Raw genomic sequence first — 21,516 nt, 5'->3', positions numbered from 1 at the left:
TCACGACGTGAACATAAAAGACACGACGTGAAACTAGAATCGTAACACCTTCCGAAGCTAGGACGCAAATGGCAAGTCTACGACATGACTCAGCTCAGATTCATGACGTGAATCTTAAGTTCACGACATGAACTTGTCTTGGACAGCCTATAAATAGAAAGTCCGGCCTCCTCTCTCCTTACACCATTTCTTTTCTCTCCTCTGTCCTTTGCTGAAGCCATCTTGCATCCTGAGCCCGGTGATCGCGAACCGCTGAACGTTTTCAGTTAGATTCCATAAAATCACACTACTAAGGTGAGTTTCACGGCTCCACTTTCTAATATTTTCGGGGGGAAACGCATGCTAAATATTGAATACAGTTTAATACTATATTTATATGATAGTATGTTCGTTAATCGGGATATAATTATTTTGTATCTATACAACTATCGTAAACTTGTTAGCATGTTATTGTTATAGTAGTATACTAATGTAGATCTTGAGTTATACTTAGGATTCTATATATATTTTGTGTGCGATATAGTTCCAGAGTTATACTCGGAAGTTCTAGATGTTAATTGATAAGTATGTTGTTATTGTTGGTTTTATGTCAAGATAAAACTAGGTATGTTATATGTTGTTCTTATTGGTTTTATGTCAAGATAAAACCTCGTATGTTATATATTGTTATTATTGGTTTTATGTCAAGATAAAACCTGGTTTTAACTCAAATTATAGTTGTTGTACTGCCTAAGTATTATAAATATTAGGAGTAATGCTTAAAGCATAGTCTAATAACTTACGGTTTTAGAAACGAATATGCTTTTACTACTAGAACTAACGGAACTCGACAAGTCTACATGAGTTATTGTATTTATCAACTAAGATTGGAAATCTTAGGGAAAATCCTCTGACCTGTAACCGCTAATCCTGTGTGAGCGAGGAAGTCGTGTATGAATAAGATACGGGTTGACAACCCCACTCGTGGTTGCTAGCTACAACCAAACTTAAGCAAGTGACGAACTGTTTTTTTATATGTTTATTGTTTCGACGTTGATGAAGCGTGTGGAACTTATCTTAAGATGCGAAACTTGTAGCATCAAGCAGAGGTTTCAAACTAGTCATACAGCCGCGGTTACGGACTCATGGTAGCAAATTGTTAGAAGCATTATACTTTGTCGTTATACAAGTATTAATGTTAAGTATAAGTTTCCCAAACACTTATACTCTAAGTACAAGAAACTGGTAGGTATACTACTTGTATATTAAGTAGACAATTATACCTAGCACACATACTCGTATAAAATTGAAATAGATTTATACGTAGCGATTTTACTCGTATAGAATTGAAATAGATTTATATGTAGCGGTTTTACTCTTATAGAATTGAAATAGATTTATACGTAGCGGTTTTTACTCGTATAGAATTGAAATAAGATTTATACGTAGCAACCTTTGTTTGTATGGAATTACAAACACCTATATGCATAGTATATGAAACTTATAGGTATACAATTAAGTAAACCATTATACCTAATATATATATATATATATATATATATATATATATATATATATATATTAAATGTTGGAGAGTCCAAATGATACTTTCAAAACTATACTTTTGAACTTGAGAAAAAGTGTTATTTTACTCAGAGACAAAACCTGTGAACTCACCAACTTTATGTTGACGTATTTTCAAAACGCATGTGTTTTCAGGAACTTGATAAGCTGGAATAATTTAACTTTCTATTATCAATAAAGGTACGTAGTTTACAATAATTCTTTTGTACTGTTCAATATATATTTTATAACTATGATACAAGGAATGACGTTACACCGCCCGGTGTTTCCGCCGACGGCCGGGGTGTGACACTCAGTCAAATCCATAGCACATTTCACGTTTCGCAGCTGCGAAAGTGCATATTGGATGAGGACAATGTTGTGTCATTGGATGATATTCAGGTCGACGAGCGCCTGAACTATGTTGAGAGGCTGGTGGCTGTTTTGGAAAGAAAGGTAAAGGTCCTACGCAACAAGGAGATACCTTTAGTAAAGGTATAGTGGCAGCATCGGAAGGGATCCGAGTGGACTTGGGAGCCTAAGGCTGAGATGCGGGAGCATTATCTGGATTTGTTCACCGCAACAGGCTTCGAGGACGAAGCCTAGTTCAAGTGGGGGAGAGTTGTAACACCCCGATTCCCAAGTATGAATTTAAAGCTTAACATATATACTCATTTTCAGGGCAACTCGACGAGTTGGGAGGCTCCAACTCGTCGTGTAGAATTTTAAATGGCCGCGTATCTTTAAGGTCTACTCGACGAGTTGGAAGGCCCCAACTCGACGAGTTGAGGGCTGAACATGAAACCCTAATTTTCAGGGTTTTGCATCCTATTTAAAAACCTTATGACCCATTGTTAGCCTCCCTCACCGTCCCCTCAGTCCAGAGAAAACCCTAATTGTGCCTCTTTCCCATTTTGAGTGTGTGTGAGCTTAAAGAGTGTTCTTTGGTGCTTTTCTTGAAGGAGTGTAAAGTTGGTGGTGCAAGGTTGAAGGGAGAAGCTTTAGATCCGGGATTTTCAGTGTTGTTACAACCATTTGAAGGTATAAGGTCGTTATCTTGATCATCCTTTTGCTAGATCTCTTCTTTTGAAAGTTTATGGCCATTATTAGCTTATTTTGGGACCATTCTTGGATTTGAGCATGTTATGAAGCCATGGTTTCATATTTAGACATCTTATGGCCTTTGTGGACTTAAAGTTGCCAGCTTTATCAAGTCTTGGCGCTCCTTTATGCTCTAAATCCCTTGATAAGCCTTGTTTGAGTGATTTAGCCCTCTTGATGCCATGCATGGACGTAAAGCTACCAATTTTACGTGGTATTTCAATCCTAAGGGATCAGATCTATATTTTAGGGCTTGGGTTTCGCTTGGAAGTGTCTGAATGCATTAAGGCTAGGAAAACTCGACGAGTTGCCCTGCCAACTCGACGAGTTAGATCGGGTTTTCCCGCTTTCAGGATGTTGTAGGAACTCGACGTGTTCTCCTATAGAATCGACGAGTTGATTAGGGTTTCCCGGTTTATTGAACACTGAAAGAAACTCGATGAGTTGATAGCTGCACTCGACGAGTTGGGTCAACATGGACTGTTGACCTTGACTATTGACTGTGACTGTTGACTCTGACTTTGACCATGGTTGACCAAGTTTGACATAAAGGGTATTTTTGGTATTCGGGACTTTAATGAAGTTAGTTACATGGTGGTTGTAGGCGGTTGAGTTCGGAGCTGTGTTTTGGGAGTTTGACCTTATCATTCAGTGTTGCTTGTGAGGTGAGTTTTCCTCACTGTACTAACAGGGTCTAAGGCACCAAGGCTGGCCCTTTGGATTGTTATCCTGATTTATCATATGATTGAGTACTGTTATGATCTGTTAGATCGGTATCCTGGTAGATAGGATGTTGTTATGCTGTCATGATCTGTATCCTGGTAGATAGGATATTGTTATGCATAGTGATCTGTTAGATCTGTTTGACTGGTTGTAGATCGTTATATGTTTATCTGTTATATGTGCACATGTTTGATTGGTGGCTGAGGCTTCACTGCTTTGTGCGTAAGCCAAAAGGCCGGGGTATTCCAACCTGATGGTTGAGGGCCCAAAGTATTCCATCCCGAGGATGATTGGACTCAGTATGTTGGCATTCCAACCCGATGGTTGAGGGGCCTGGGGTATTCCAACCCGATGGTTGATTGGACCCATAGTATGTTGGCATTCCAACCCGATGGTTGAGGGGCCTGGGGTATTCCAACCCGATGGTTGATTGGACCCATAGTATGTTGGCATTCAAACCCAATGGTTGAGGGGCCTGGGGTATTCCAACCCGATGGTTGATTGGACCCGCAGTATGTTGTTTGTGATATGTGTTATTTTGTGTGTGTTGGTATTTTGGGGGAACTCACTAAGCTTCAGGCTTACAGGTGTGGATTTTGTTTCAGGTACTTCGGATGATCGTGGGAAGGCGAAGGCTTGATCGTGCACCTCCTCACATTTTATGATTTTGATTTCTGGGAATTTCTCTGATGTGAAACTATTTGAAAACAATTTGTAATGAATGATGGTTTTTGGGATGTTTAAAAAGTTCAAAATTTTCATGAATTTTATGGATGTTACATATTAGAGGCATTCACTATATTGGTGCTAGCTTTTCAAGGAACACTCGAGGATCAAAGCCTGAGTATTTTTGATATTACTCTATGGTATGTATTCTAATCTTTATTATTTTCGATTATACAAATGTTAGATTTGTTTTTCATAGTATGTTGCTATAACGAGAAAATGACATAGATCTCTAGGTTGCATGTGCCCATAAAATAATTTTTTGATTCCGCTATGTAAATCTTTTGCTTTGTAACCTAGAAAACCCATCACGTCGTGCTATATCCGAAGACTGTTGTACATGGATAGACATAATCGGCTACCACAAATGGGTAAGGTCGTGTTTCCCTGTGTTTCGGTATAATATAATGACATCAAATAGCGTCGAGTCCATCAGCACGTTATCAAAAGACGCACGAAAACTACTAATAACAATGTTGATTTACTTCTTTCTAGCAATAATGTCGACTTGTAGCAAATGGTCGAAGTCATAAACAACCGGAGATTGATTATGATGAGACTTTCAGTCTCGTGGTCAAACCTACCACTATTTGGATAGTTCTCATTATTGTAGTTTTATACCACTAGCTAGTTCACCAACTAGACATGAAAAATGGGTTTCTTCATGGTCATTTACAAGAGACCTTATACATGTATAAGCCACATAGGTTTCGTGATGTTGGTTTTTCCGATCATGTGTTTTAGCTTCGGTGATCTCTTTATGGCCTCAAACAAACACCGTTGGCATAATTCCATCAGATTGCTCAATTTATTACCATACTTGTATTTATCCACAATCATTCAGACACGTCTCTTGTTATTTTTCAACATGGTAGTCAAATTGTGTATCTATTGTTACATATGGACGACATCGTTCTCATTTCCTCCTCTACCAATTTGTACATCAGTTTATCTCTACTCTTAAACAAACTTTTCAATGACTAATTTGGGCGATCTGAATTACTTTCTAGGTGTTACTGTCACTCGAGACGAACATGGCATGTTTCTTGGTTAAGGAACCATTTCTCTTTCCGGCACCGAAGTAGAATATCGTGGGGTTGCTAATGTCGTCATTGAGTCATGATTGCTATGTAACCTCCTTCGTGAGTTATATTGACTGCTCACATCTGACACACTTGTCTATTGTGACAATGTAATTGTCGTTTATCTCTTGACCAATTCCGTTTGACATCAACACACCAAACACTTTGAGATGGATATACATTTTGTTCACAACAAAGTTGCAATGGGTCTCTTTCAAAAAAAAAGTTGCAATGGGTCATGTACAATTTCTTCATGTACCTCAATGTGTCATTTAATTAAAGACCTTCTATCGTCATTGTTACTCAACTTTAGATCCGACTTGAATGTTCGAAGTCGATCCCTCATTCAAACTGTGTGTGTGTGTGGGGGGGTGTGTGTGTGTGTGTGTGTGAGGGGGGGGGGGGGGAGGGGGAGTTAATGTATATATGTTTTATATATTCTTCCATTGGGCTTACAGTTTATTTTTGTTTGTAGGCTTTGTCGTAATCAGCCTATTTCTTCTTTGTTGTATTCTTTGTATACACATTTATTGAGAATAGAGATTAGCATGTGACCATAACATCACTTGTTTGAATCATTTTATTGTATGGGAAGTGATTCGTACACAACAATTTTTTGCCATACACAACAATTTGTGCATTATAGAGTTGTACAATACAACACTTTAAAACACAAATTGTTGTGTATGGAGAAAAAATGTTGTGTACGAATCAGTTTCATTAAATAATAACCTTTTCATTTCAACAATTTGACTCTTTTTCACTAGATCACATCTTGTAACGATAATTCTTACTTATTCTTATAAAACAAGAAACAAACACCAAGAACAATTCCCTTATGTATTTAAGAACCAGTTCAGAACAATTACAAAAAGAAACCTTACTCTAATCCTATACAAACAAAACTAAACATACTCTCCCTCTCAGAGATTCTAGCAATCTATAGTATATAAAACATATAGATGCTAACAAACTAAAAGAAGTAAATTCGAACATCTATATATACAAAAATGAAGAGAGAGTTTCAGGGTTTGTGTGACAAATACGACTTCTCTCTCAAATTTTTGATAATTAGAATACGAAGCGCAAAATGAATCACACATTATCAACATTATATAGGTCACAAGTACATATCAGCCCCTCTAGCTCCAGAATAGTCACGGACAGCCTTCTAACTTTAATGTTCCACTTTAACCCTCCAACTATTTATATATATTTTTACAGTTCTATCGAATTTATAAATCCCAAACACAAACAGTCCAAGTTAGAACTATTAAATTCATCTTCCATGTACAGATTCAACACTTATAATCTATGATCGACAAGCAAACATGATAATCCATATATCATAACTTCATATCTTTTTCGAATATATTCACTAATGTCCAACTTAGGAATCTCTTACTCCTCTTAAAATAATTAAAGATTCTTAAACACATTAAAGCATTTCTGACAATAAAAGCCACATATTTGTCAGCAACATGCACATTTATGTGTTGTAAAAACTATATATATAATATTTGTTGTTCATTGCACATGGCCTTTTAAGCTTCTCTTCTTCACATGCTTTCTCTCTCTACATTCTCAATGCTCCATTGATTCAACTCTTTGTTTACTCATTGACTGCGCATTTCCACGAGCCACTTTACAGATCTACACAGAAAAAAAGGGTTCTTCAATATGAATCGCAAGGTTAGATTTGCATCCTTTATTTGTTTTTTTGTTCTCTTCATTTTTATCATAATTTCAGCAATTAATTAGATTATGGGCAGAAATAGCTGGTGGGTTTCAATCATTTGTGGATGGTTTTATGCCATTTTTGCAGAATACTGAAAGATTATCGATTCTGCATTTTCTTGATTATCGTCCCCTCCCTTCATTCATCACTTAACCAACTTTTGTTGGTTTTCAATCATTTGTGAATAAAATTTGTGGGGCTTTGCTATTTTTTGCTGAAATTCGAACAGCAATTAACAAACTTTTAGCTGAAATAATTATTGGGTTTCACTCAATTATTGCTAAATTTTATTGGTTTTGTTCATTTTTGCTGAATTTTGAGCTCTCCAGATTCTTCATTAGATGGTGTTCATCTTCTTCTTCAAGAGGATATGCACTTGATGTCTTTAGATCATCATATCATTCAGTAAGTCATCTTTCCAAATTCTTTTTACTTTCTTTAATCTTTTTGCTGACTTTTGCTTTGTATTTTGATCAATCCATGAAAGATTTCTTGATTATATCTTGTTTGGAATGTCAGAAACATTTTCTTGTAAAGTCACTTACTTTTAACGTTAGAATTGATGAAAATCTGTGTAGCGAATCTTGAATTTGATAATTACCACGTTTGAACTTTAAAAGTCAAAGTTGATAGCTTTTTGTTTCTGCTAATTGGAAGCAATAACATCCTACTTTTATTTATGTGTGTGTGTGTTATAGCAATTTACTTTCATTTTCTTTTATTAGTTCGAAAATTTTGATCCTTCACTTTTCTTGCAAATATCTGTATTGCAGAATCAAACAATCGATATCCCTACAAATTCATTGAATAAAAATATTAATCTCAATTCCGATATGATTACCCAACTGTTATAAACCTGTATACAAAATGGAAGACGACAATGCGGAGGATATGGAGGTGGAAGTCTTGTCTTCGATGTGGCCGGAAGACATTGACGCCGCCGGAAAAAAGTTCAACCTTGAAAAACCAGGCGCCGATCAAGATTTATTAGAGGATGTCACTTTCATCGAAGAGCCAACTATCGTTGATTTCCAAAGACTGCTCGAGCTCACAAATTACAGCGAAAAAGGGTCATCTCAGTTATCGTATCTCGTAAAAAACTGGGAATGGAAACAAGAAAACGCAGTGCGACTTCTAAGAGAAGAACTAGAGAATTTAAGCAAACAACAACACGAAGTTGAATTGAAGAAATTGGAGATCTTGGAAGAACATCGATTTGAAGATGATAGTTACGGGGGTGATAAACGCCCGATTTCTATACTCGATGAAGTTTATGAGATTATTCCAGATGTTCCAAAACGACGAAATGATGTGATTTATCAAGATCAAAGATTGGAAATTGATGGGGAAGATGATACAGATACTGTTAAGTATTGGAAACAACGAGCTTTGAATTTGGAGAAATTGTTGGAATTAAGCGTGAATAGGGAACAGATTTTATTGGAGAAATTGGAGGAAAGTATTGAAAAGCTCGAGAAACAATCATCCCCAGTTGAAGAACTTTCGCAAATCTTGAAAAGAGCAGATAATTTTTTACATTTTGTTCTTCAAAATGCGCCTGTTGTTATTGGTCATCAAGATAAAGATTTGAGATATCGCTTTATTTATAATCATTTTCCAAGTTTGGGAGAGGAGGTAATATGATTACAAATAGCAACATACTTTTATATAAATTTATTTAGGGTTAGATGCAAGAAATAGCAATGTAAATTTATATAATCTTTTATTGTAGCATTCTACTTTCATTTGTACTTTTCAAATCTACTCAATTATAACATTATCATTGAAACCCTGAGCAATTTTTATAATTGGGTAGATTTTTTTAAAGTACAGTGTCCTAATAAGAAAAAGTAAAATGAAACTACAATGTTATAATTCGGAAAAAAACTCAAACTACAATATTGTAATAGGAAAAAATCACGGAAAGTAAGTTGCTACTTAATGCATCTAATCTAACACTTTTCATGATTAAATATTTGAAAATTTTCAGGATATTATTGGGAAAACAGACGTGGAGATATTCAAAGGTGGTGGAGTTAAGGAATCCCAAGATTTCAAAAGGGAAGTTCTTGAAAAAGGAATACCAGGAAAAAGAGAAATTACATTTGAGACCGAATTATTTGGAGCCAAAACATTTTTGATATACGTTGAGCCTGTTTTTAGCAAAGAAGGAGAGACAATTGGTGTGAATTATATGGGAATGGAAATAACCGATCAAGTAAGACTCACTCACTACATGCAAGAAATAGCAATGTACTTTCATTTATTTGTGTATTATAGCATCTTACTTTCAAATTTTTTTCTTGTTAGGACATTATACTTATAAAAACCTACCAATTATAGCAATGTTTGTATTTTTATCACATTGCTATAATTTGGTAGATTTTTTTAAAGTGGAATGTTGTAATAGGAAGAAGGAAAGTAGGAAAATGTAATAAACAAATCAATTAAAGTATGTTTCTATTTCTTGCATTTGATACTTTTCTTGTTAGTGGATTAATGTCTATATATCAAAGTCTCAAAGCTTCTAAGATTCACATAAAAAGACCAAATATGTTTTTAGGTGAGAAGGAGAGAAAAAATGGCAAAGCTTAGAGAAGAAATAGCAGTGCAAAAGGCCCGGGAAACCGAACTCAACAAGACTATTCATATAACAGGTTTATTATAGCATACTACTTTCCTTTTCACAATTCTACATTATACTTCGAAAAATCTACCCAATTATAGCAATATCATCCAAATACAAAGCAAGTTTCATAGCTATAATTTGGTAGATTTTTCAAAGTATAATGTCTTAAAGTAGAATGTTGTAAACTTGTAATACAAAAAATAAATAAAAGTACATTGTTACATCTTATACGTTCTCTTATCTTTTTTATGGTTATTAAAGTTATATGCAATCTATTTTCTTGTAGAGGAGACAATGAGAGCAAAACAGATGTTAGCAACCATGTCACATGAGATAAGATCTCCTTTATCAGGAGTTGTAAGCATGGCAGAGATTTTATCAACAACAAAACTCGATAAAGATCAAAAGCAACTCTTGAGTGTCATGTTATCTTCGGGTGATTTAGTTCTTCAACTTATAAATGACATTCTTGACCTCTCAAAAGTCGAATCAGGTCAAGTTTTTTGTCCTTTCTTGTATTAATAATGAAATAATTGTTTATTCATGAATCATGAACCCATAACTGCTCACTAAGGATAAAGCCTATGTATTACTCCATGTATGTATCTTATAGAAGATTCTGAAATCTGAACATATTATATGCTTGTTTTCAGGTGTTATGAAGCTTGAAGCTACAAAGTTTAGGCCTCGTGAGGTGATCAAGCATGTACTACAAACTGCTGCAGCATCACTGAAAAAGATGCTAATTTTGGAAGGAAATGTAGCAGATGATGTCCCTATTGAGGCAAGTTCTTTTTGACATATTTACCCTTTACGCTGAAAACAGCCAGAAAATCTATATAGCGTTGAAGATTATGATTTCTATTTGGAAGTGTATCCACATGAAAAATCGTTAATTGATGATGTTATACAAAAAAAATTTATAACATCTCTATTTATTTGAAATGATTATAAAGGGCAAATAAGTAATTATACATTAACATCATAACTCATTTTCAGGTTATTGGTGATGTTCTACGAATTCGACAAATTCTCACCAACTTGATCAGGTATTATTACTACTATGTTTCTTAACACAAGATAAATGCATATCTCCCAAATGAATTATTTATTTATACATGAAAGATTACATATTCCATGTATGTATAAATGAACTACTGAACCTTTTTTTTATAAACTTTTATCTCATTTTCTGCAGCAATGCTGTGAAATTTACTCACGAAGGGAAGGTTAAGATAAATCTTTATATAATACCAGACCCATGTTCAGAAAGTCAACAAAAGTCAGAGTTCGATATGGAAGAGTCTGAATCGCATGAAAGAGTGGTGTGGATACGTTGCGATGTTGAAGATAGTGGAATCGGAATCCCAGGTGCTTTTTTATGTTCTTTATCTTCTCAATGAACCATTTATTTTTATTTTTTTTCTCATAATTTTATCACTTTGATGTGATAGAAACCGCGTTACCATCGTTATTCAAGAAATACATGCAAGCTGGTGCTGATACGGCTCGGAAATATGGTGGGACCGGATTAGGTTTAGCCATCTGCAAACAACTGGTAATTAATATTTCTTAGGGCTAAATGCAAAAATAGCAATATTTATCTTTATTTCTAGAATCATGATACGATATCGTTTGTTTCTTGCTAATAGGTTGAGCTTATGGGAGGAAGTCTCACAGTTTCTAGCAAAGAACACTGCGGATCTACATTCACGTTTGTTCTACCCCACAAAATTCCACATGCGTGCGAAAGTTCAGATGAAACCGATGATTTTAAAGATATGGATGACAACACATCCACAGAAGACGATGAAAATTGTGGATTTTTCCAATTCAAACCCCGGACTCTAGGCTCGTTGTTCTCCTCTAACGGGTCGGGTCGGGCCCACGGGTTAACGGGAACCGAACTCAATTTTGAAAAGAGTAATTCGGAGAATAATTATAGCACAAAGTATGATTCGTTTGATCATGATCATCCGTTTCACGATCCTTGTATCCAAAAAAACCGGCCCTTGAATCCGGATGCACAGAGGATACATTCTAACGGAAACTCGGGGGGTATTTCGGGAAACGTGCATGAAAAAACCAAATCATTGAGGCCGAAGATTCTTCTTGTTGAAGATCATGTTGTGAATGTGATGGTAGCAAAGCGGATGATGAGACAATTGAATCAAGATATGGATGTTGTGAATAACGGGGTTGAAGCAGTGCGAGCTTTTCAACGTTGTGATTATGGTCTCATTCTTATGGTATTCACTATTCACTTAAACTTTTATCTTATTATGATATGTATTTAAGAAATAGCAATGTACTTTTTATCTGTTTGTTTATTATATAGCATCCTAGTGACCCTACTTTCATTTCTTTCGTCCTCTTCTTCATATGTGGCTTAACACAATGTCCAAAAAGTGAAATGTTGTAATAAGAAGAAATGAAAGTAGGATGCTATAATAATAATAAACAAATAAACGAAAGTATGTTGTTATTTCTTGCATGTAACCCTAATTTTTTATTTTGTTATGGTGATTTTGTAATGTAGGATGTATGTATGCCGGTAATGGATGGTCTTCAAGCTACACGGTTGATCCGGTCATATGAGAAAACCGGCAATTGGGATGAAGCGCGGTTAGCTGGAGTTGAGTTATCTGGCGATCACATACCCAAGGAACAAAGAAGGAGAATTCCCATCATTGCGGTAAGTACCTTAAGCAAAATTACTTATTTGCCCTTGTCATGCAAATTTTGCCAACACTTGTTTTCCATTTTGTTGATTTGAAGCAAAATTGCCTATTTTCCCTTTATCATATATTATACTCACTCCATCATGTACATAGTCAAATCACCATTTAGGAAAGACAAGCAAAGGAATCTTATGGATGGAATTGGGATTTGAGATTCCATTTTATGGTGTGTTTGGTTAACAAATGGATGAAATTCAAATCCATAGGATTCCTTCGTTTGGATTAGAAGACCATAATACCCTCTAAAAACATTTTATAAACCAAACAACCATAGTTGCCCTTAAAACTAGCTAAAGATAGATTCTCGTTTGGTCTTACTTTGGTATTTTTATCATTTGATTATTTATCTATCTTTTCCTATTTTTGTGGGTCCCATCATCGAATTATGTGGGCCCAAAAAGTGACAATTACAAAAAGATCAACTTTTCACGTCTTTTAGACCAAAAAAACAATTCAACTATTGATAAAATTTGATGGTTTATGTGCAGATGACTGCAAATGCAATGTCAGAAAATGCAGAAGAATGTTTTGCGAATGGTATGGACTCATTTATAACAAAACCAGTTACTCTTCAAAACTTAAAACAATGTCTTGAACAATATTTGCCATAATATATGGCGATTTGTAAATATATATATTTTTTTGTGTATTTGTATAGCTAGAAAAGTTTTGTCGTCACCTTTTTATTTTGTGTATTTGAGTTGTGTTTTTGTCCTCCAAATTCCATTTTTAGAGGGTTTGAATGGATAAATGTCGAGTTACACCTCATAACAAAATAAGCTACCAAGTAGTGATTTTGAAATCAACTGTAGTTTGTATGTAAGATTTTTTTGGGTTTGCAAAATACATTAGTTTTGTAATTTTAGTCTTGAATAAATTCGGTTATTTATGTCTTAATAGCATTTATTTTGGGTACCTTTTTTCCATATGATGATTTTAGATATTTTGGAGTACATATTTGGTCTGTTAATTTCAAAAATAGGTAAAAAACTATTTAAACTATTCAAAAAATTAAATACCTCTAAACTGATTTGCTATCAAAAGGAGAATTATTGGTATTTTTGTTCAAAAAAAATTATGATGCTATCTTTTTATATATACACACACACAAAATAAAATTACAAATAAAAACAGCTTTTAGCCTTAATTCTTTTTCCACTCCAACTATACACAAAAAATAACACAAAAGAATATCTTTAATATTATATTAATAAAATAACATCATACTTTATCAAAACGTGACAACTATGACATGTAATGAAAAAAAAATTTCAATAACAAATTTTGATACAAATATCCGCTAAAATAAAAGACAACTTTAAAACCGTATATAAAAATGTTAATTTTAAATACCATATCCAACAATAATTTCATTTTAAAACTCTCATTGATAATTTTATTAATGATATATTTTGTATATATAAATTTACAATTTCCAGGCTAAATTATGTTAAAACCAATTTGTGTAATATGAACACCATACTTGATGTGTCCAATAAAATTGGTGTTGTATTTTAACATGGAGAGGTAATTTTACAATTTAACCTTGTTCTGCAATCCCGCTAAACCTATTTAAACAACAAGATGAAGGGTAAATATGTAAAATCACATGGCCACTCTATATAATTGTATACAACAACATGATTAACTTATCTTATTCCAAAAATCAAAACGAACATACATACAAAAGACAACTTATTATCAAGAAGCTTTAAATCTATAATATAACCATCTATTTCAAGGTTCAAAGATACTTCCACATCATAAGATGCACTTTATACCAAAATAATCATACACAACAAGAACATCCCCAAATTTAACAATCTTAATTGCTTCTAGACTAATAAACATTACAAATAATTATGGATTCTAACAAAAACAGATACCAAGAAACAAGAGTTCAACATTCGATTAACCTGAAAACACCATTGTTGCGTAGCTGGTTAGAAATCAAGTCCAAGAAACTCCCATTTTTCATGAAGCAACTTGAAGAATTTGAATAATAAGTTTGCTCTTCTTTTACACATGTACAAAAGAAACCTTCCATGATTTCCATCATCAAGATTCAAGCAGAAGCAACAGTAGGAGTAGGTGAACCAGAATACGGATGATCTTCCACACCATTGTTAAACTTATTACTATTTTGTCTAACCTTAAAACTCCCATGTCTCATAGGTTTCACCACAAAAAGAGAAGAAACCATTTTCTCCAAAGATTGAGCAGTAAACTTTGCATACTTTCCACCACTCGAATCTTGCTCAACTAAAGGCCCATAGTTCTGCATATAGCTTCTGTAAACAGGAACAATTGCTTGAATGATTAAATGACATGTCTTTTCTCTCAAATCTTTTTCCAAAATCACCCAACTCGAATGCTTTTTGTAAATGTTATCAAAAGCTTCATTGAAGGCCTTCAACCGTTTTTTCACAAGATCTCTAGCAGTAGCCCTCCCACCCGAAAATAAAATCAACCCCTCTCTGCTTAAATGTGAAGGAAGCTTTCCCCAACTTTCTCTTAAAAAGATTGTTGAATAGTATTCTGTGTAATCTTGGTGTTCTCTTAGCCATTGATCACCTAATAAAGCTCCAATCTTTGTGCCTTTTAGATGCTTGTAAAGATGATAATGATTGTTCATCAAGAAAACGTATGAAAGATCCGTGTCTTTATACGCTTTTGACCATGATTCTAGGTTTACTTCAATCGCACGTATCAGATTAAGAAGATAATCATGAAGAAGACTTTCTTGAAACTTTTCACGTTTCCAACTTCTTTCAATTGCTAGAACTTGATTCAAGATTGGTTTGTAATCATTCCCGATTAATCGGTTGCAATAATCGGTTATAAAACTTACTAATCTTGGAACACTGCCATCTGGGGGTGGTGGGGCCTGGCGTTGTAGCTCCACTTGAAGTAAAAGCTCCCAGAAAATCTCAGAAGCCCCTTCGATTACCCTTTTGATTAAATCCCTTGTCAAATTTTGGATTTCAGCACATGCAGCCCCACCAAAAAGACGATTGAAATCCAATCTTAACTTATTTAATGATGCAAAAATGTCTAATAGCTTTAAGAGCTTAATGGGATCTTTCTTGCTTTCGGTTACTGTTTTTCCAAATTGAAGAAAAGCAAGCATACCTGCTTGAGCTGCTATATTTGCAAAACAACCCCTCCAAACATCTAACCCTAATCTTTCAAATACATCATTGCAGAGTTTATATTCAGCTTCGAATAAATGCTTCACTGCAAACTCCAAGTGTTTACTCCATTTTGCTATGTAGCCTTCAATGCTCTGTACATCGTTGAATTCAGAAACTGAAATCTCCAAGTAATCCAAGTTTAGAGCTTGTAAACTTGCTCTGACATTTGAGCTGCGAACATCTACATAAATAGATTTGCATTTTTCGAGTCTGTTGTTTGCTATTAGGGTTCCGAGGATTGCTTGAAGTTTTTGAATGATGGGGACTGGTAAAGGAGATGGAGCAATGCAGGGTTGTTCATCTTTTAATGGAGAAGAAGACATGGGTAAAGGGACGCTGTTTTCAGTCAAGAGTCGCCGGAATTCGGTTTCTAATCTGTCTAATGCCACCTCTAAAAGGCCACCATCTAGGCGGTTCTTTTCTTCTTTGGTTTGTAGCTCTCTGAGATACTTTAGAGCTTTTTTTAGACTAGAAGTGTACCTTTCATCAGCGACATTGTGATCTTCTAGATACTCAACGATGTCATCTAACCATTGAATTGCCATTCCACAGTTTTCAGAAAGAAACTTCAATGCTTCCTGTAAGTTCTTCAATACTGAAAGGTATCCTTGAAGATCAGATTGAGGATCAGATAACGATTTTTCTAAACCGTGAATTGCATCAAACACCTTTAGGACAGCAGCGGCTGGGACAACGGCTCTGTTTATATGACCACCGACAGCATCAAGAGCGTCTCTTTGAGCACGAATAGGACGAACAGCAGCTTCTAGACATGGTAGCCTTTGATTAATCTCTTCTAATCTAGGCCCGGATTTCCGTAGCGATAACCCTAGGGCTTTCGATTTCTCTAAATTAACCTTCAATGAATTCCTCGCCGACATCAAATTCCGAATCCCATCTTCACCCGCCGATCCCATATCCCAGAATTTGTCTAAACCCTAGACTCAATTTTCCCGGTCTAAACCCCAAACACCCACATTAATTTACCGACAAGAACAGATCTATTGATACCCAATCAATACTCCACGTTGGGAGGAAGAGATGACGAAATCGAATTCTTACGCAAACACCTCCACCTTCTCCAAACACACATACCCACTTCAAAATTGAAGATCATAAGACCATACAGAATCGAAGATCACAAAACGTTTTGAAATTGAGAGCGGGAGAGCGAGACTTACGATTAATGGGAGTAGTGGGGTTTTTCAAGATCCACGCTAGATGCGATGAAGGTAAAGTCTTGAAGAGTAATGGAGAGTATATAGTGTCTGTAAATTGGGTTTGGGTGCGAAGTATGGGTGAAATTTACGAGAAAATGGAAGAAAAAAACAAACCCTAAAAAGAGGTGGATACACAGTAAGTAGTACACGCTTTTTGTTATTCTCAACTCAACTTTCTGCTTTTTCACGCTCCTTTTCATCTCTCTCATCCTTTTTCCTGTTTATAGCATATATTCATGTTTATGTTCCTAGTTTCTTTTTCATATTTTATTTTGTAACAAAGTACAATTGCATTTGGTTGAAAGTTGAAACATACAAATACTTCATTTACAAATTCTCTGATTGGAAGTGTTTTATACCCATAACAACTACTTGTTGACTTTAAATGAATTAGGATTTTGAAAAATAAAATAACTTATGCAAATGTAAGAAGAAGGATAGAGATATTTTATTTTATTTTTAAAAATGACTTATAAAATCATCGGAATCGCAGAAGGACCTTATGATATGTGGTTTCGTCATTTAGACTATGATTTTGGGGTTACATCTGAGGTATAAAAGAAAATTTGAATTTTTTGACATGGTGAAATCGTTGATGGCAATCCCATATAGCATTTGATCATCTATGATTCTAACCCGATTTGTGTTTTTCCTTTTCTCAAATGAGATTATACAAGTGTCTAATCATCTGCAGTTTCATCATGCCAAAAATAGAAAAACATAGACAAAAAATTATATACTTTTGATGATATGGAAATCTCCAGAAAAGTCCTAAAATTTTACCCTAATTTACGAAAAAATCTCAAACTAAAATTTGTTTACGAAAAAGCATGAATTACCGGTAAAAATAGCGATTTGACCCCTTTTTTCCGGTTTACCGGTTTTATTACTTACATGTTTCACTAAAGTCCCATTATTTTACCCTAATTTGCGAATAAGTCCCAAAATAAAATTTACTGATGATTTGGCCTTTTTTCTTCATTTAACATACATTTTATTGGTTTCATTGCTAACTTAGACACCTAGTCATTAAATTAGATGATAAGATGAATACGATGGGTTATATAATGCCACATTTACTGTAAAATTTGATATTCATCTCATCGGCTCATTTATGACTATGTATCTACGTCAGCAATGAAACCAATAAAATGTGTGTTTCCAAGAAAAAAGGGGCAAAAAATGAGTTGATGTCTGATGAGATGGATATATTGGGTTACATAAGATTAGATAGACAATTTGATATTTCTTATAAACGTAAAAAATAATGCAGTTGTTGTTAGTTTATGTAATTATTGTAGTTTTCGTTGGATGCATTTTATATTCAAAAAATATATACAATACATCAGGATATCAAGTTTTATGCTAAACATAGCATTATATAACTCAACATATCCATCTCATCATCTCATTTAATGACTTGGCGTCCGTGTCAGCAATGAAACCGGTAAAATGTATGTTACATAGAGAAAATGGCCAAATCATCAGTAAATTTTATTTTGGGACTTATTCGCAAATTAGGGTAAAATAATGGGACTTTAGTGAAACAGGTAAGTAATAAAACCGGTAAACCGGAAAAAGGGGTCAAATCGCCACTTTTACCGGTAATTCATGCTTTTTCGTAAACAAAATTTAGTTTGGAACTTTTTCGTAAATTAGGGTAAATTTTAGGACTTTTCTGGAGATTTCCCTTGATGATATCATAGCTGTGAAGGTCGACCTATGATTTCAATGGTTATGTAAGTTATTTCTTAACTTTTTGACTATCTCTTAAAAAGTAATTAGAGAATTTAGCTAGATGTATCTTTTTCTAAAAAATAAATTGTAGCATACATAAATTTTTTACTAGAGTTCTCATTTTTTTTGTTTAGTATGAAGTGAATCAAATTTTCTACATGTTTCAATGTTTAGATATGTGCATTTTTTGTGATATTTTACAGGTAATGAACCGTACTTTAAGACTTAAGAGTGAAAGAAAGTTGTTAGATCATAATTCACATTAAAAAAAAGTTCAAAATATTTTTAAATTTGGTTAAAGTCGGCTGCAAGATTTTGGAGACTTTGTGCGATTTAACAAAATATAGGTCCTAAATTTTGAAAAATCTCAAAATTTACGCAAAAAAATTATAAATTTTAATTTTTTATTACAAATACATAAAATTAAAACTTCAATAAAAATAATACAAAAAAAAAATTGGTTTCTATTTGAAAACAATCATCCTCCTAATATTTGTTGAAATAAACTTTCCAATAACATATTCATAAGTAAATTTATCCAACATGTACTCTCAATCGTCATCAACGTCAATTCATTAAGTCGTTTTTGAGTCATTGTAGATCGTAAGTAGGGCTTCAAAATCTTCAATTTGGAAAAACTATGTATTGTAGATGCAACAGTAATAGGAATAGTCAAAATAGTTCTATATGCAATAGATGTAATAGGAAAACAATCAACATGTTTTAAAAACTTTAGAATAACAACTGTTGTCATTTTTCTTTAATTAAGAGATGTATAAGTAATTTTAACTCAACATATAAGTTATTTCCATCAATATCCAATTGTTCATCTTTCTTGAGTGATGTTTCAAGAGACTTACAACAAGAATTTAAGGTTATATCATCTAAAGAAAGTAACTTTTTCTGAACTAAACAAAAAACCAAATATATTATCATATTGTTGATATTGTTCAAACCTTGTAGTTAAAGAAGTAATTGTTTGATCAACAATATAAATAAAATATTTAACCCTAAATTTCTCTTTTGCAGATTGTTAAACACTACAAGAAGTATCGTTTGAAATCTCATCAAAATGTTTTTTTTTTAATTTTAGGTTAACATTTTTTAGAAAATGTTAGATCAATTCTCATTTCCAAGGCAATATCTTTTGTAGTTTGTAAAGCATTTAAAAAAACAATTTCTCTATGTTCTTTAAAAAAGACGAAACCAACTCCTTTATTTTTTCCATAGTAACATCAATAAGCATATCCTTTGATTGCATTTGTTTGCTAACTAAATTAACATTATTTAACATTTCATACCAAATAATGCCAATATAAACTCAAAGTTAACAAGATCATTTTTTCTAAGGATTTAACTTCACTTGTTATTGTTGGATCATTATCATAAGAATTCTTCAATACAAACAACATTTGACAAGACATCCACATATCTTCAAATAATACCATTTGTTCTTAGTGACTTATATCGGGAGTACTGTAACACCCGATTCAAGGTACTTTTCATTTTTTTGACCCTTAGTGTGTAAATAATTTGCAAATTTGGACCTTAGGGGCATTTTTGCCATTTTCGGAAAAATGAGGATACGTTGGGCGTACGCACCCAAGGGATAAACCCTACTATTTAGGGTTTGGACCCAATTTAAACAACATGATGACCCATTATCCTCTCATTTCTCAGTCTCCATTACCCTTTGAGCCCCATTACGAAACCCTAGCCCCTCTTGAGAAGATTTGACTTTCTTTGTGTGTATTTTAGTGTGTGTTGGTGAGCTTTGAAGAAGGAGAGCATTGAATAAGGAGCTTTGATCAAGGGAGAGCTTGTAGATCCGGATTCCAGTCACCATTTTCAGCTTCATTGAGGTATAAAGCTTGGAACTTGCTCATTGTATGCTTAGATCTAGTCTTTATGAAGTTTTGGTCATTTTGGTCCCATGAATGAGATCTAGTGGGAATTCTTCCACTCCAGAAGTTAGGAGTTGCTTCTCTTGATGTTTCTGAGGTCCCTAGTCCATAAAGTTAGCATCTTGATGGTTGTTGATCAACCATGTATGTGTTTGTGTCCATTTGGTGGAAGTATAATGCTTAATCTAGGGTTTGGGATCATTTGAGCCATGCAAAGGCTCCAGAGATAAGGACTTTATGGATTAAGATGTTCCACAAGGCTTAGATTTGTAATTTGGACGTTTTGAACGCAAGCATTAAGTAGTTAAGGAAAAAGTGCTTAATAGTCGTGTACGCGTCCGAGTCCTCGATTATGTACGCGGCCTAGTACGCCGGGCATACGTCTGGTTTTGTACCTTTCGGACTATTAGGGTTTTGTACCTTGTTGGCTCACTAGTCTTTTTGACATTGGGCCATTGTTAGGCTTTAGGAATTCTTGGATTTAGGCTGATAATGGGATTTGGGTATCATTTAGGAATTTGGGCCATATTGGGCTTTTAGTGCTATTAGGTTGGGCATCGATTATTGGGCCAAGTGAGGAAAGGGTAAATGGTATTTTACCCTGGGCGTTAGACAAATGAACTATATTCCCAGTTATGGTTAATGGCCCAATTATTAATTGGGGTTTTATCTGATTGATTAGCACGGGGATTTTCTCGTTCAGCAGCCCGATCATTTGTTTGACTGACAATAAACTAAGGTGAGTTTGCTCACTATACTGTAGGACACTAGGATATGTTATGTGTTTGTAGTCTTTGTGACTCTTGTTGTATGTGTTGTATGCTTGTGTGCCTGTTTTCTATATGTATGTGGGGGTGAAATAGACCCGGTACAGCCTAGTCCTGGCATATAAGTTGAAATAGACTCGGGGGTGAAATAGACCTGGTACGACTTTGGGTCGATGCATGAGTTGAAATAGACTAGGGTGAAATAGACCCGAGGGTAAAATAGTCCCGACACAGCTTTGAGCTGGCATATATGTATGGTATACGGTATTTTGGGGGATTCACTAAGCTTCGTGCTTACGGTTTTCAGTTTATGTTTCAGGTACTTTCGGATCGAAAGGGAAGAGCTCGGGATGATCGCATCGCACATACCATGACTTTTCACTTATTTGACTCTGATATTTTTTGGGATGAT

At 34.4% G+C, this 21,516-nt stretch overlaps 2 protein-coding genes across 2 annotated transcripts; one reads left to right on the top strand and one right to left on the bottom strand.

The window, feature by feature from the left end:
- The first annotated feature begins 6,727 nt into the window (after window positions 1-6,727).
- On the top strand, window positions 6,728-13,179 carry LOC145117594 (histidine kinase 5-like). The gene is made up of 13 exons (XM_079053892.1): window positions 6,728-6,866; window positions 7,242-7,317; window positions 7,686-8,547; window positions 8,903-9,130; window positions 9,476-9,569; window positions 9,828-10,034; window positions 10,195-10,325; window positions 10,541-10,590; window positions 10,740-10,912; window positions 10,996-11,099; window positions 11,194-11,790; window positions 12,081-12,236; window positions 12,771-13,179. The coding sequence occupies exons 3-13, from the start codon at window positions 7,780-7,782 to the stop codon at window positions 12,891-12,893; spliced, it is 2,631 nt and encodes an 876-aa protein (XP_078910018.1). The 5' UTR covers window positions 6,728-6,866; window positions 7,242-7,317; window positions 7,686-7,779; the 3' UTR covers window positions 12,894-13,179.
- Window positions 13,180-13,992: 813 nt separating this feature from the next.
- EXO70G1 (exocyst subunit exo70 family protein G1) lies at window positions 13,993-16,863 on the bottom strand. Its single transcript, XM_079051166.1, has one exon. It carries the CDS (start codon window positions 16,391-16,393, stop codon window positions 14,348-14,350), a length of 2,046 nt encoding a protein of 681 aa, XP_078907292.1. The 5' UTR covers window positions 16,394-16,863; the 3' UTR covers window positions 13,993-14,347.
- Window positions 16,864-21,516: the final 4,653 nt, after the last annotated feature.

Source organism: Lactuca virosa, chromosome 5, assembly GCF_052849685.1.
Source record: "Lactuca virosa cultivar CGN04683 chromosome 5, Lactuca_virosa_CGN04683_v6, whole genome shotgun sequence".
NCBI classification, from domain to species: domain Eukaryota; kingdom Viridiplantae; phylum Streptophyta; class Magnoliopsida; order Asterales; family Asteraceae; genus Lactuca; species Lactuca virosa.
The sequence above is the reverse complement of the archived record's forward strand: the minus strand, read 5'-3'. Positions and strand labels throughout refer to the sequence as shown.

Coding starts and splice junctions, on each gene's coding strand:
- LOC145117594 (XM_079053892.1), top strand. CDS start 7,780: ATGGAAGACGACAATGCGGAGGATATGGAGGTGGAAGTCTTGTCTTCG. Junction 10,326..10,540: donor CAGATGATGTCCCTATTGAG/GCAAGTTCTTTT, acceptor ACTCATTTTCAG/GTTATTGGTGATGTTCTACG. Junction 12,237..12,770: donor GGAGAATTCCCATCATTGCG/GTAAGTACCTTA, acceptor GTTTATGTGCAG/ATGACTGCAAATGCAATGTC.
- EXO70G1 (XM_079051166.1), bottom strand. CDS start 16,393: ATGGGATCGGCGGGTGAAGATGGGATTCGGAATTTGATGTCGGCGAGG.